Here is a 15,589-nt window from a genome sequence, read left to right as displayed (position 1 = left end):
ATTTAAGGGGACCGCAAGGATGGTGTACTTGTGGGTGGTGTCCGACCGATGGTGGGCCGGTCTGGGCCAAAAAAATAAATGGACCTCCCTAATTTCTAAACCCTGGCTACGGCCCTGATCTTAACTCCAGTTCTTGTGTCAGACACATCTTTTGTTTTGGTTTTTATCATCTTTGTTAATTATTGTTTACTTCTTTTTGTCATATCTGTTCATCTTTTGACGTCATTTCAATTATGTATTTATTGTAAGTCTGACCAGAGCTTGCTGTCACTTTCTGGTCAGACTCCTGTGTGTCTCTGATTATAAACTGATCATACTATTTCTATGGCCATAGAAACAGATAATAAACTATTCTATTTTTATACAATATTTTTATTTTTTTGTATCTCTCTTTCTCCGATTTTTCTCTGTTTTCTCCCCGTCCCAATTTAGTCGTTGTGCCAATTCCCCCCCTCCCCTACCTGGTTGTTGTGTGCATATTCTCCTACTGGTCGGTACAAGGGAACCCTGAAGTATCCGCACGCTTCCTCCGACACGTGCGGCGACAGCCAGTGGCTCTCTTCTCACCTGGCAGCGAGGACTCTCATTGGTGAAGTGTAACGCGTGGGAGGTCACGCTGCCTTCCTCAAGTCCTGCCTCCGCTGAGCAAGCGCCCAGAATTGAAAATGGGGGACTCTGATGTAAACAAGACAAACGTCTTTCTCTGGTCTGCATCCCCTAACAATTGTGTGTATTGAGCCGTACTGTATTGTACCCATTCTGCAATCTGTTAAATAAAGTTTTCATTCATTCATTCATTCATTCATTCATTCATTCATTCATTCATTCATTCATTCATTCATTCATTCATTCATTCATTCATTCATTCATTCATTCATCCATTCATTCATTCATTCATTCAAAACTACAGCTATCTCGGTCTAAGCTCCCGCGAAACACAACTCTCAGTGAGATAATATAAAATATTATTAAGGCACACCAACATTTCCATTTCTTCAGCTTGTAACATGGTGGCTAGAATATGAATGTCTCATTCACGATATATAAAGAACAGTATATAACTGAGTGTTAACTCAACATACCATTCCAGCATCTTGAATCAATACATTTCAAAAATAGAAATAGAAATGTAAATATTCATAAAAAACAAATAATATATATATATATATATTATCTACACTAAGGTGTAGAAATAATAATAAATAGTAATGAGAATAAACAAACACTGGAAATATTTAGCATGTACAAATATTTCCAAATTGAATAAAAAAAGTGTGCTTATTTTAGCGTTTAGGAATTTGCTCCGTCAACTGCCTCCTACTCCATTGCTCGCTAAACCGGAAGTCATCATTCTCATCTCTGTGCGTTCAGCGCGTTAGCTATGCAAATAAGCTAATTTCCCCAAAAGTTGTCATGTTCCTTTAATTATACCAAGATTAAAGCTTAACATCAGAGCAATATAATATTAATAATATATTACATAATGTAAAGATAATAGATACATACCCATTTGAAGGCACATCAACAGGGACAGTCCTGTAAACAGACATTGTTCTTGAGTAACGGCACCTGGGATTCTGCATTTCACTGAATCAAGAACCATTTATTGAACAAAATACAACTTACCAGTCAGGATTGTTAGTCTCGCCATGGTCAGTTTGCTGTTGGGCTGCCTTTAGCGTCCTGCAATAATAGAACGATATGAGTTTGATGTTGTGTTTCTAAGGTTGAATTATATTAAGTCTATGTGCACATCAACCATATTGGGCATCGGGGACCTGGCTTAAACTGAATCAAATAACATTAACACACCCCTACTGGACTAAATACTTGCATAAACAACCAAACATACCTCATACTTTTTTTTTTCATACTTTACTGACTCATACTCTTTGCACATAATTGCACAGCCCTGGCCTATTCCTATTTTATCTTTATTGTACTATATTCTATTGTGCTATATTTAATTTAGTTTATATCTCATTTAATAGTATTCAACCTCTTTATTTACAGTTGTACAGCCCTGCCCTATATTTTATTTCATAATTATATTATATTCTATTGTGCTCAATTTAGTTCATATTTAATTTAATCTTACTCCACCTCTTTATTGTATTATCCGTCTGTTAATGTCTGTCCGCTAATGTCGCACCGAAAACGACCGAAGCAAATTCCTTGTATGTGAAAACTACTTGGCAAATAAAGACTTTCTGATTCCGATTTCTGATAAGCAATCATTTGACGTCTAATCCACAGTTCAATTGTATTAGTAATAAAATATATAGCGCAGCAACAAACAACAGAGTTATATGACTTACCTGTTTTCTCCGTGAGGGGCTATAGATCTGCCTCTGACCTCTGCTGAGCCCTCAGTCCTCTATATACTGTAGATGCGATAAGGCAGGGCCAAAGGCTGCATTCCAACCAGGGACAATGGATGTGCCATGAGAACAGGAGTGTCATCGTTAGGTCAGTTAGTTAGCGGAACCGAGAGGACCAGAGATACAGTAGTTACCTGGAGGGATAAGTATGGATTAGGGGGGGTTAAGGTTATACAAACTATGCCTCTGTGTGGTTTTATGATAAGTGGGCATTATGTGCAGATAAGACAGACTCAGAGAAAAGCATACATACTTTTAGGTTACTATAGGATTTGAGTTACTAGTTACTTTGAAGACAGGTTTTTGCATGGAAAACATAGCAAAAGTGTATGGAGATTATACTTTCACATTTGAAGCCTGCCAACTTCAAGAATACGTAATCAGATAAGCATAACTGGGCCACATACCATGGACTGCTCCCAAGCACTGAAATACACAAACATCATGTATAATGCATACTTTTACTTAAGTACATTCAATAGCAAATACTTCTCTACCTTTACACAAGTGGAATTTTTTATGGGGGACTTTTACTAGAGTACTATTTTATCAGGGTATTTCTTTTACTTAAGTAAAGTAACTGTATACTTCTTCAACCACTGGTTTAAAATGATAAAAACACAATATTATGTAAGCCCTTGTCTGTTGCATCATATCAGCCCTTAATACATTATTACAGGTTATTAGATACATCCACCCCACTCCACCCCCATAAATTGAATGATACAATTGGATGTTGTCACTAAAGTAATGTAAAGCCTGAAGTACTTTAGCTGTGACCTGGTCAATAAGGTGCACATAACATATGTCACAGTCATACATGTTGGCATGGTAAATACAGTATACTGTATGGGACATATATAAAATATAAGGAAAGCAACCTATGTGTCCACTGGCCTCAGTAGCTAGTACAGCAAGTCCTAAAATATTTAACAGCCTAATAAGAACAGAAAGAAGACCTCTCAACTAGGGATGCTCGATATTGGCTTTTTCACCGATACCCATATACCGATATTGTCCAACTCTTAATTTCCGATACTGATATCAACCGATACCGATATATGCAGGGTTTCCACCCCCAAAAACCGGAATAATTTCAGGTAATTAACATTACATATCTCTTGTTGTGGAATTAACACAACATTATGCATACTTTTGACAATAAATAAAATCAGAATTTGTTCTTACTTGCTTGCCTGGGTAAATAAAGGTTATAGAAATGTAAAAAAAAAAGAAAAAGATATATATATATATATATATATATATATATTTTTTTTTTACCGATACCGATATTTTCCGATATCACATTTTAATGCCAATATCGGCCGATAATATCGGACATCCCTACTCTCAACAGAAAGAAAACCTCTCAACAAAAAAAAGACCTCAACAGAAAGAAGACCTCTGAACAGAAAGAAGACATCTGAACAGAAAGAAGACCTCTCAACAGAAAGAAGACCTCTGAACAGAAAGAAGACATCTGAACAGAAAGAAGACCTCTCAACAGAAAGAAGACCTCTGAACAGAAAGAAGACCTCTCAACAGAAAGAAGACCTCTGAACAGAAAGAAGACATCTGAACAGAAAGAAGACCTCTCAACAGAAAGAGACCTCTTGGGCAACTCTCAGAAAACAGCCTTTGCTCAGTTTGTTACCGATAACCAAAGCGTTCAAACCTGACACAATACAGTTTTCCCCAAAGCTCTTTATTCAAAACAAGCTCCTTATTCACTTCAGGGCACAGATATGGTAATACAATCATAGTGTTATGAGTCGCATAAACAGAATACACAGTAAAGCTGTTACAGTACATAACATATTAGTCCATGTGCCTGGGTGCAAGACGCCTTTACAGTGAAATTATAGTAGTGAGTGATTTTATGGCTGGTTTATGGCCTGTGTTACAGTTGATTCCCCAGTTGCACCTCATTAATAGCAAACTAAGAGAATGCTAGTCCATGACGTTCGCCCGGCAGCAAGGCTGAATCATTGTTGTGTGGGGGGGGGGTTCTTTGTCCTTCAGCCCTCATTGAGGACATTATGACCTTATGATGAGGACATTATGATGCCATGTTGTGGCCTACTTTCAACACCAGCGGAGACATTTACAATGGGCCAAATCTTGTATTATGAGTCAGCAGGTTGGGAAAATACCAACAAATGACATTGTTGTGCAATAATAATACTGGTTATACTGGTGTAGCATAGACAATTACCTATATTTACAGGGTATCTGGAGGTTTTAACAAGTTACATCTAAGACTTTTTAAGACCCTTTTAATACCACTTAGAGCTGATTTGATATATATTTATATACCAATTTCACGACCATACTAGCAAAAAAATTTAATTTAAATAAAAACACATAGCGACACTGTGGCTGCACTTGCGTGCCAATTTAAATTCCCACGTGTTCCATACAAGCTCTCGCCAGACGCACCAAGCTACTGGTTGCCCCACAAACTACGACTTGAATACAAAAACATTTAAATGGTAAATGACTGCTTTATCTTTATGACTGATTTATCCAAAGCGCTTTACAATTTGTTCCTCACATTTTACCCATTCACTCACACATTCACACACCGACGGCGGAGGCGACCATGCAAGGTGCCAACCTGCTCATCGGGAGCAATTAGGGGTTAAGTGTCTTGCTCAAGGACACTTCCACACACTGCCCGGGAGGAGCGGGAATCGAACTGGGAACCTCCGGATTACCAGACGACTGCTCTACCTCCCGAGCCACTGTCGCCCCGATTTAACATTTAATATAATATTTAATATAATTTCATCTCCCGACTCCCCCCCCCCCCCCCCCCCCCCCCCCCCAAATGTAATACCTGTGCAAATGAAATTTAAGACTTTTTAAGACCTTAAATAGAGAATTATGAATTTAATACTTTTTAATACCCCACAATACCCTGTATTCACTATGGTATATAGTCAATAGAACAAGAATATCGCATCTGAACAAAACTATGGCATGTATTAATATCATATAAAAACAAAACAAAACTTGAACCTTGTTAAGGAAAATTAGAAATAAAGAAGGAAGTGATGTTTTCCCGAGTAGTTAGTTAGTTTCTCCTGCTTTACATTTATAACTGATTTTATCAACATGATAAACATATCAACTACCACCTCCTTTGATGCAGTCAGTATCGCTCCATTATTAGGGAATGGGACCATATTCACATCCTAGCACGCACACAAACACACACACACACACACACTTTGTGTGACTAACTAGGGAGTAACAAATTGCAACCTTTTTTATCAGAAGGTCTCCTGGCATATCGTCCTCCGACTCCTTCCGTTCTAAAATGCATGAGTATTGCATTGTCAGTGCAGAGCGAAAGTGCAGGAGGGAGGAAGGGAAGTCACCTCAGTGTTCCTCCTCGCAGGCAATACACAGCTTGACCACCAGGTGCCGCTGTTGCTCCAGGTTGCTAGTGTGAGGTGGAAGATAATAGGCCTACACAGGGGCGGCCTTATAGTGTTCAGGGGGGTCCGTTCCAAATTCAAATATGGGGCCTCGCTATGATGCAGCTCAACTAGACCCTGGAGATTTACATTACTTGGTTTATGTCAGGAGCAAGGTTTCTTCTACAAGGTGAAAGATGAACATCTTTCTGTGTTGGTGATGCTCTTTTCAAGCATTTCCACTGTGCATCAGTTAACCACAAAGGCACATTTGCTTTTGTCAATCCAGGGTGTGTTTGCTTTGTCAAGCCAGGGCCCTACCAGCGAGTGGGGCCTGTTTCAGTTGAAACCTAGCTAAGGCCACCTATTGGCCTACACTGTACAGAAATGCCATGCAGGCTACATAGGAACACGTTAAAGAAATGATGTAGTCCACCTGTTTAAGAAGCCCGTCTGGTTTGTCATGATCTGGGAGTCACTACAGGCCACAGAAGCACCTGCCACGGAAATATTAGAAGCAGACAATGTTAGTATTCGTTAGATATATCATGCTGAGCATCAGGGGCGGAGCTAGGGGGTGGCTACCTGGGCTCAAGCCCCGGATGTATTCTGAAAAGCCCCGAATCTATTTAAAAAAAATGATTTTTATTTTATTTTTTTTAATTCATCATTGTTACATGAAAATATGTTTGCACCAGATTTAGCAGAAGCTAATTTCCATCTGTGGTCTATCCAGCTGCTAACTGTATTTGAGTGAGTTAAGTCTTGGTGTTATGGAAGACTCAGACCTAAGCTTTAAATCACAATCAACAAGTAGAAACATAGCTAAAGTACGGCCATTTATAAATCAAAAGGACGCTGAAAACCAGATCCATGCCTTTATCTCAAGCCAACTCGACTACTGTAATGCACGCCTTACCGGCCTCCCAAAAAAATATGATGATAACTATTTTATTGCAATGCACTATTGCATTATTTTATTCTATTTTACTAACTATTTTATTGCACTGCACTATTTTACTTTGTATCAGTGAATCATAGACGCCTGGCCATAAGAGCATTCAGAGCATCTCTGCTCTCCCACTATTGAACTTGGGGGAGCAAAGGTATGATCTTGCTCCACCACTTTTTGATTATATGAAAAATATGATATATCCCCCCCCAATATATAAATCTAATCTAAAGTTAACTGAGTTTTATAGTGAAAAGAGCAGCTTTATTGGTCAAGATTGAAGGCTCTATATTGCAGGAAATTGCACGTACAGGTTCATTAAATTCAAAAAAATCTGTCATGGAGGGGGTCGTGCCGGACCGCCTCCAAACCACCCCTTGCATGCCCAAAAAAAAAAAAAAAAAAAAAAAAAAGGGGGCCCATCTGGGCTAAGCCCCGGATCTCCTACAATCCTAAATCCGCCCCTGCTGAGCATGCAAGTGGAAGTCTGCAGGGTGCATGAAGTGTTTCTAAATTCTGTTGCTAAGCGATATTCATGGCTCATGCCACACCTACGTAGAGAGTTGGATGACGTTCCACTGTCACACATCTCTGCCCAAAAAAAACAAAAGAGGTGCTACTTATTATCATATTATTTTCCCTTAACATATTGAATGAATAATATTATATTAATTGTTCCAACCTATAATTTTTTTGCCTACTTTACAAATAAGAACTGAGAATTTATAATTTTCATCACAACGTCTGTGCAGCCATTATTCACAGTGTCCATGGAAATGACAATGGCGCAAACATAAAGGTACGGTTTCCTTGCGCATAATAGATAGTCTGTATTACTTTTCTGTATCACCGCACGCCTCATAAATGTTCAGATAAGCTTAATATTTGGTTATTTGTGATATTATGTATACATGCAATTCAAAGTTACTAGCGGATTTTCTTTCAAACTAATTTGATCGCAGAGGTGATTTGTCGTTACTTGGGTTCATGCCTAGAAGGATAAGACGAGGATAGGTCAGTGATGTCATAAAACCGTTTAGAAATGGCTACCAGTGCAGAACTGCTTCCACAGGAACACAGGGGCTGCGTCCCGTCCTCATCATATCATCCCAGATTCACGCTCCCCATCCACTTCCACTGGCAGGGATTTGGGGGGGCAGTGGCTCAAGCTTCAAAAAGGGCACTTAACCCACCAACGCCCAGTGTTCATATTTGACAAATAATGGGAAAATAATGGGCACTTGGGGCAAAAGGGCAGGGGCTCAAGCCCCCCTTCATCCTTATTTGTGCATGCCACTCTCCACTGGCAGGCTTAGCATAATGATGCTAACAAAAGTGAAAATGTTCTGCTTCCAACACATCAATGACTAAAACACCAGTGCGAGGACTCCCAGTTTGTAACAAATCAAGACAGGCTTCCTAAAAAATTGTGGACTATCCTCTTGAAGTGAGGCGGCGATTCCTAACGCAGATTCCCACGCCGAGGCGGCGCTCGCTCGCGGAGGAGTGTTAAGCCAGCGAGTAGATGGCGTTCATTGGAGTGGAGTGGAGCTCCAGACTACCCCCGAAGTCTGTCTCCTCCCGGATGTCCCTCCTGCTTCCCGTGTACTGGCCGATGAACGAGCCGTCCTCGTTGAACTCGATCTCCCCTCCGTTGCCGTAGTCCACCAGGCTGTCGTCGCTCTCCGTCCTCTTCATCATGGCCGCCACGGAGGGGGGCTGGGCTCTCTGGAGCCCCCGCTCCTCCTCCCTGGGGACACAAAAGGATCACGTCAGGGTTCTTGAAGCACTAGGGGTCGCGTGATACGCCGATACTAGGAAAGTATCCCGATATACCCAGCCGTTAAAAAACGGTCCAATACTCCCATTTTATTTGTATCGATACTTTTAGGATGTCCTGGAGCTGTGGAGTCTGGGCAGAGTTACGTTCTTGTTTTCCAAAAGTGAGGCATGGGAGGGGCTGAGCCCCAAACCCCTATCTCTCTCACACAATGGCTGAACGGCTCAGGAGACAGGGATTGATATCAGCCAATTAAGGGGAAGGGATGATTAGGTGGCCTTGATGTAAGAGACCTGATTTACACTACATGTAAACCAGTAGTTTTGGGTCACTGGACAACAATGTTGGGAAGTTTAATCAATTTCTGCTCCATTTGGAGAGATCGTACAGTCCTACATGCTTCTACGTGTCAACATGCAGGAAGTCAAGTCACTTTTCGTGACCCTTGGTATTGGATTGTAGCTAGTGGTGGGGAAATACTCCATCGTTTTATGATACCTGGTATCAGCCGTTATCGGCCTCTAGTACTCAGCTGATAGAGTTGTGCCCTTCCTGATGACTTGTCGTACAGAACTTGTAAGTCGCTTTGGATAAAAGCGTCAGCTGCTAAATGTAAATGTAGTATCAGTGTCGGTGTATAAATGTTAATGTAATGTAAAATAAATGTAGCTACTCATTTACATATTGTTAAACATGTTGTTTCTGTATTTATTACTTATTCAAGTTATACATATTGCATATGCATTTGCATAGATGTAAAAATATATGTTAGCTTATGTTATTTTAACAAATAATTTTAGTTTATCAGAACCCCATATTACTCCATCAATCAATGATCAAACCATTCAAGTAAATAACAAAGAAGAATATCATCAAATACAAGCTATGACATTAAGTTTGTTCAAAACCTTTTTGTCACAGTCAATAGGGGCAGAACTAACACCTGTGAGCTGCAAAGAACACGTGGGACAGATGTAGCAGATGTTACAAAAACAAATGGCTGCACACAACCTTGCAGAGGCCATACATCCAACTAATGGAAGATAGTTTAATTAACTTTAATTAACAGATTGCAGAATGGGTACAGTACAGTACAGCTCAATACACACAATTGTTAAGGGGATGCAGACCAGAGAAAGACTTTCGACTTGTTTACATCAGGGTCCCCCATTTTCAATTCGTAATGAAATTGCTATTATGTGTCTGCATGAACACACAACTGTAACTGTACTCAAAAATAACAAAATAAGGGTTGTCTCAGTTCACAACTATATTGGTCATGTTTTGGGTGGGACTTGTTTGCGTCCCTACAGCTTCTTATTCAATTGAGCGAGATGCTCGGTTATGTCACACAGCCAGCTTGCATCTGACAGTTCAGACAATAATTCTTCAACCCTTTGTTACCTATTCCGCCTGGATCTTTTTTGTATTTTGGGCTGTAAAATTGTCAAAGAATGTCTGAGGAGTAAGTGCTTTTGGCTTTTTTCCTTTGTTACTTCATCAATACCTCAGATGTTCAACACACATATGTGTAAGAATGTGTAATAACTAAGGCTGTCAAAGCTTTATTAACGCATTAACCCACAATTATTTTAACACCGCTATTTTTTAACCCAAGATCAATGTAAAAAAAAAAAAAAAAAAAAGTTTTTTTTTTTTTTTTACTAGAGCTCTTGGGGGGCCACAAATGACGTGGCGGGCCGCATTTGGCCCGCGGGCCGTGAGTTTGACACTTATGCACTAGACAAATATCAAGATGTATCCATCAGGCGTCTGGGTGGCGCAGCGGAGATTGCGCTCGTCACCAATGCAAGAGACTCCGGTCTCAAATCCGGGTGTCAGCATTGCCTCCGGCTTGAGCCGGCCGTCATACTGGCTTAATTGGCAGAGTCAGCGGGTGGAAGTCGATGGGTGGTAATCTGGACGTTGTGGACAGCGACTCCTACGGGTCGGTTGGGGGACGCTTGCACAGCAGAGACAGGAAATAGCGGGGGTAGTGTGAGCCTCCCACACGTTACACCTCGCCAATGAGAGTCCGCGCTGGCAGGTGAAAAGATGTGACAGGCTGCCTCCTCGTGTACCGGAGGGGACACGTGATGCAAGGCTTCTATCCTCCTTACAACCGACCAGTGGGGGGCATATGCGAGCAACGTTCAAGACAGGGGAGGGGATACTTGGAAACACGAAATTGGGATGGGAGAAAAAATAGAAAAATAAGGAGAAAAAGTGGATTAAAAAAAAAAGATGTATCCATCAGTGGACCAATTGCATGCTTTCGCAGAGGGAGTCGACTCCTTCAGACATTAAGCACCGCCCACAGCCCAAATGGAATGATACAAAATTGTATATATATATATATATATATATATATATATATATATATATATATCCTTAGTCAGGGACAGGCTTAGTGTGTAGCCTATTACACCTAGTGATATTGGTTATAATGTGTGCCTCAGTAACTGATTTGACATCGTTGGCTTGTACATACCTCCGGGAGTAGGGGAGTGTGGACACACGTGCTATCCTGAAACATTAAAAAGGATTAGAGATAATATATGCGTGAAAGTAGAGATCTCATTTATCAGCCGTTATTCAAATTTAATACATTTTGTAGTTTACTGAATGCGGTGCACTAAATGCAACTTTCTAGTCATCCAAGGTCTAATGTAAACAAATAATTTATATATATATGTACAGTATATATAAATAAATGCAAGTAGTGTCTGTCAATGGTCAATTTGTGTCATTGTTTAGTCTGTTCATACCTTTCAAGTGACCTTGATTGGTCCAAAGCGAATAGAAGAAGGGTAGTTTGGGGTGAGGAGTAGATTTAGATAGAAAAGGTAGAGTAGATATAAAGATTATTTCAGGGAGTTATAAAAAGAAAACAAGGGCATTATTATTATTGTAGGCAATTCACATTAAGCTTCCCTGAAACCTGTGCCGTGGTACTGCAGTCACTTTGGCCTACATCTATAAATAACCCAAACATACGCTAATGCACAGCCATAAAGAAACTTGATGTGAAAACAAACCCAACGTCATTATATAATGTCAAATTAAAGTGCAGTGTGGTACGTTGTTGTTAGAAATGTCATGGTGTGTTCATCGTGTGAGTATCACCATGTCATACAAATCAGGGGCGAAATGTCCACTAGGGACAGGGGGGGACATGTCGCCCTCACTTTTCAAAATCTTGTTTTTGTCCCTCTCACTTTTTACACTCCAAAAAATAACATTATATAACGTTAATTAATATGCAAGACTTTTTCTGTGATGTGTGCGTTTGTGCAATGTCGAGATGAGTATGGCTAATGAAAAAAAGGTACATGGAAATCGTCGTGGGTATGATTTGAGCTTCATGCGTTCTTCACATGCACGAAAAAATCAATCGTGCGCACATATTTCCCATCCCATAATAATTGTCCCCCCCCCCCCCCCCCCCCCCACACACACTTCTCAAACTAAAGTTTCGCCCCTTGCATACAAAATGTATAACTTCAGATACCTTGGAGATGTCATGTGGTACGTTATATAATAAATGCTGTGGTTGAAAGGACTGATAGCTAACTGACATCACATTGATGTAGCCAAGCTTATCAATCCTCTTGTAGCAAACTGGTGCTCATGTCAAGATTCAAGATTCAAGATTGTTTATTGTCATGTGCAGGGTGCGAACCATGGGTAAGCTGGGTGAGCCCTTAGCTCCCCTAGGTCAGACATCAGCTCCCCTGAAAACATGATTTGTGAATTTTTGGGGGGGCTCTAAAATACTGACAATAAATGCTATTTTTGCCATGCATTTCTCATTTTTCTGTAATTTTCTGTATCGTCATCATCGTGTATAATAATAAAATTAGGCTATTCTGATGTATGATTAATGATTTGCGTGTAGTGGCTACTTACTGGGACATAATTCACGGCATTCTAGCCTTTTGTGGTGTTTACTACATCTCCCATGACCCTTAGCGGGGGATGACGTAGTTAAAGAGAGACAGACGAGTGAAAGTTGAATGGAAGTGTTGTTTGTGCGACAGTAGCGTGCGTAATAAACTAGTGTTTTTGCATCGGAACACGACTCCGTCTACGCTATCATTACTGCATTCCTACATTTGTGACCCTTGGACGTATTTCAGAGATTATATCGAACATGTCAACTGAACAACAGAACGCAGATCGCAGAACTTTGAACGCAGTTTCACTCAAGCTGCACAGAGTGCCAACGCTTGGTTCGCGCAAGCCGAAGCCCAATTCGCTCTCAGGGATATTACCGCGGATGCCACCAAGTACTACTATGTGGTAGCAGCCCTTACGAATTCAACGGCAGTGAGAGTGGTGAGTTTGCTGGAAAACCCACCTACACATGACAAATATGTGACTATAAAAACACGCTCTGAGTTTTTTTACGTCTATTCTGCATCGAACATTGTACATATGTCTATACTGAACACTGTGACCTCATTTTCTACTTCTAAATTACATGCTATACTATGTTATTTGATACTATCTTGTCTAGCACAGTCTCTGGAGCGTAACAGTAAGAAGCATTTTGTATGAAAGTATTCTGTACTTCTGTATGACAACTATTAAAGAAACTTGAAACTTGAAACTTTTTTTTTAAGGTACAAATAGATGAATATAATATATACAAGGCACAGTGAGTAACATTGCACGTTCCGATCAGTATTTACATATAAATGGAGGTGACAGTGGGTCACAGCAGCAGTTAAAAAAGTGTCTTTAGTGATTCATGTCTCAAGTCATGTTGTCTGTTGTAAAGCTTACCGGTAATCGAACGATCCCTCCTGGTCCTTGTCGTCAACCGGCTCCAGTGAAATGTCCTTTTTGTCCCGCACTGAAATATGATTGATTGATTAAAAACTTTATTAACAGATTTCAGAATGGGTACAATACAGTACAGCTCAATACTAACAACTGCTAAGAGGATGAAGACCAGAAAAAATACTTTAGTCTTGTTTACATAAGGGTCCTCCATTTTCAATCCATCAACACATTTATGACATACAAGACATACAAATAAACGTACTGTGTATGAGAAAGAGATCATAAAAAAATATACATCTGAAGGGGAAGAAACTGTACATTGGAGGGGTTGGGTGGGGGGGGGAGCGTTTGACATTTTACCGGGGCCAGTTTCTAATTGCAGCCACCCGTAGGTGCTCTTTGAGAGCAGTTTTGAAGGAGGGTAGGGATTCACATTCCTTTACGGCTGTGGGTAGGGCGTTCCACATTATTGTGGCATAATTGCGAAACGTGTTTAATCCCTTGTTTGAGCCGAATCTGTGTTGACCGTGATTTGTGGAGCTCCCTCTGGTCGTGGACTTCACTGACCTTTAGGAAGTATTTCGACAGGTACATGGGTATCTTAGTGGTGTAGTGTATCTTGTAGACCAGGCCCATTGCAAGCTGCTGTACTCTGACAATCTAGGATGGCTTAGAGTAGATGACAAAGCATGAGACAATGCTGCTTTGTAAACAACAAAAACTCTGGGGGCAACGGACAAATATTTCTCAAGGAATTTACCTATCTCAAAACCCACCCTCTTTTCTTGATCCTCCAATCACAGCTGTTGCTTCCCTATTGATAAAACACTTACAAAGGCCAATAATATTGACTGACCAATAATATCTGCTGATCGACATACAGTATCTGTCTAGCCCTAATACGCACATTTCCTATTTTCTGCCTGGCCAGAGGGGGGAGGGGAATGGGATATTTAAGCAATAGCCCACGACAGGCCGTGGTATATTATGATTATTACATCACAGCTAAGGGGCGTAGTTCAGTCTGACGCATATATACCACGGCCTGAAGTGAGCTATTGCTTCTATAAAACTGTCATCAAGTAAGCTAGGGAAATATGAAAGTCAGACACACTTCAATTTAAATAGTTTTTTATTAGTAAATGTAATGTTCAAAATAAAATAGGCCATCCTAGCTGGCTGCACTGTGAAGTGGTTGCTATGCAACATACTGTACACACTAACAACTAGCTGGCGTTCTTTTTTTCATAGTCTGGTAGATATGCCGACTATTTACCAAGGCTGAACACTGTTTTAACGTACGACTTAGGACCGTTATTATACAGTTTTTATATTTTTACAGGTGATAATGTAACCATTTAGATTCCCAATATGTGGTCAGTTTGTCCAAATAATGCCTGTTTAGAGATTTGCAGGAGATTGAGCGGCTGCGACAGGACTGGGGTTGACGCCCAGTTTAACTGGGAAACCCCCCGTTCAACATGAGGTTTAAAGGCCAACTTGCAGGTTAAACCCTACTCTGCAATTATGGGTAGTTTACATCAGTGGTATCTAATTTAATTATAAATTTTTTTTCCATTTGACGCCGGAAATGCCACTCAGAAAGGGTTAAAAAGGTCCACGCACGAATAACATGCATGGAGCAAGTCAAAAAGCTTATCAGACGCTAGCACGGCCGCGACGTCACTTCAGGCAACTTATGCCTTATGCCCGTCCGGGTCATAGTACTACTGGATATATGGCGCTGGCTAACGTTAGCATTATGTCTACTGTCGTGAACCATTTTAGATCGGGGCATGTAGAGGAGTTTGGGGAACGAGTAAAATCATGTGCAGGTCCTCTTCTCAGACCTGTGGGGCAAAGCACTGCACACGCATCATGCAAGCTACACGTCGCTGCATGTTGATCAATAGTAGCCCACTCGGTGCATCACAGTCAGTGACTGTGATGCACCGAGTGGGCTACTATTGTGCTAACAACATTCCGCAACGTCTAGCTTGTTAGCTGGCATGAATGCCCGATTTAAAATGGTTCTCTCCTCTTTGTATACCTTTGTCTTCACAAGTATTCTGCCAGGGAACTTATGGACATGACAATAGTAGTAGGCCTAGTTATAAGGTGTTTGAGCTTGTAACGTTAGTTAGCTCATAGCTATCGTGGTAGCCAGTTTCGACTGGCTACCACAATAGCTATGAGCTAACTAACGTTACAAGCTCAAACACCTTATAACTACTACTATTGTCGTGTCCATAAGTTCCCTGGCAGA

General features: G+C 40.6%; 2 protein-coding genes across 2 annotated transcripts in view; both read right to left on the bottom strand.

The window, feature by feature from the left end:
- The window catches only part of LOC311244179 (acidic mammalian chitinase-like), a gene marked incomplete at both ends in the record, with an annotated part of 30,432 nt that extends 28,781 nt beyond the window's left edge, over positions 1-1,651 (bottom strand). The window contains 2 exons of the mRNA XM_084333586.1: positions 1,507-1,536; positions 1,627-1,651. Of these exons, the coding sequence (XP_084189712.1) occupies positions 1,507-1,536; positions 1,627-1,651 (55 nt within the window). The remainder of the gene's footprint in view (positions 1-1,506; positions 1,537-1,626) is intronic.
- Positions 1,652-8,264: 6,613 nt separating this feature from the next.
- The window catches only part of nfascb (neurofascin homolog (chicken) b), a gene marked incomplete at its 3' end in the record, with an annotated part of 89,525 nt that continues 82,200 nt past the window's right edge, over positions 8,265-15,589 (bottom strand). The window contains exons 24-26 of the mRNA XM_084332962.1: positions 13,324-13,393; positions 11,027-11,062; positions 8,265-8,505 (exon numbers count right to left, since the gene is read on the bottom strand). Of these exons, the coding sequence (XP_084189088.1) occupies positions 8,265-8,505; positions 11,027-11,062; positions 13,324-13,393 (347 nt within the window). The remainder of the gene's footprint in view (positions 8,506-11,026; positions 11,063-13,323; positions 13,394-15,589) is intronic.

The sequence above is a fragment of the Notolepis coatsorum genome (assembly GCF_963971535.1).
Source record: "Notolepis coatsorum genome assembly, chromosome: 17".
Lineage (NCBI taxonomy): Eukaryota > Metazoa > Chordata > Actinopteri > Aulopiformes > Paralepididae > Notolepis > Notolepis coatsorum.
The sequence above is the reverse complement of the archived record's forward strand: the minus strand, read 5'-3'. Positions and strand labels throughout refer to the sequence as shown.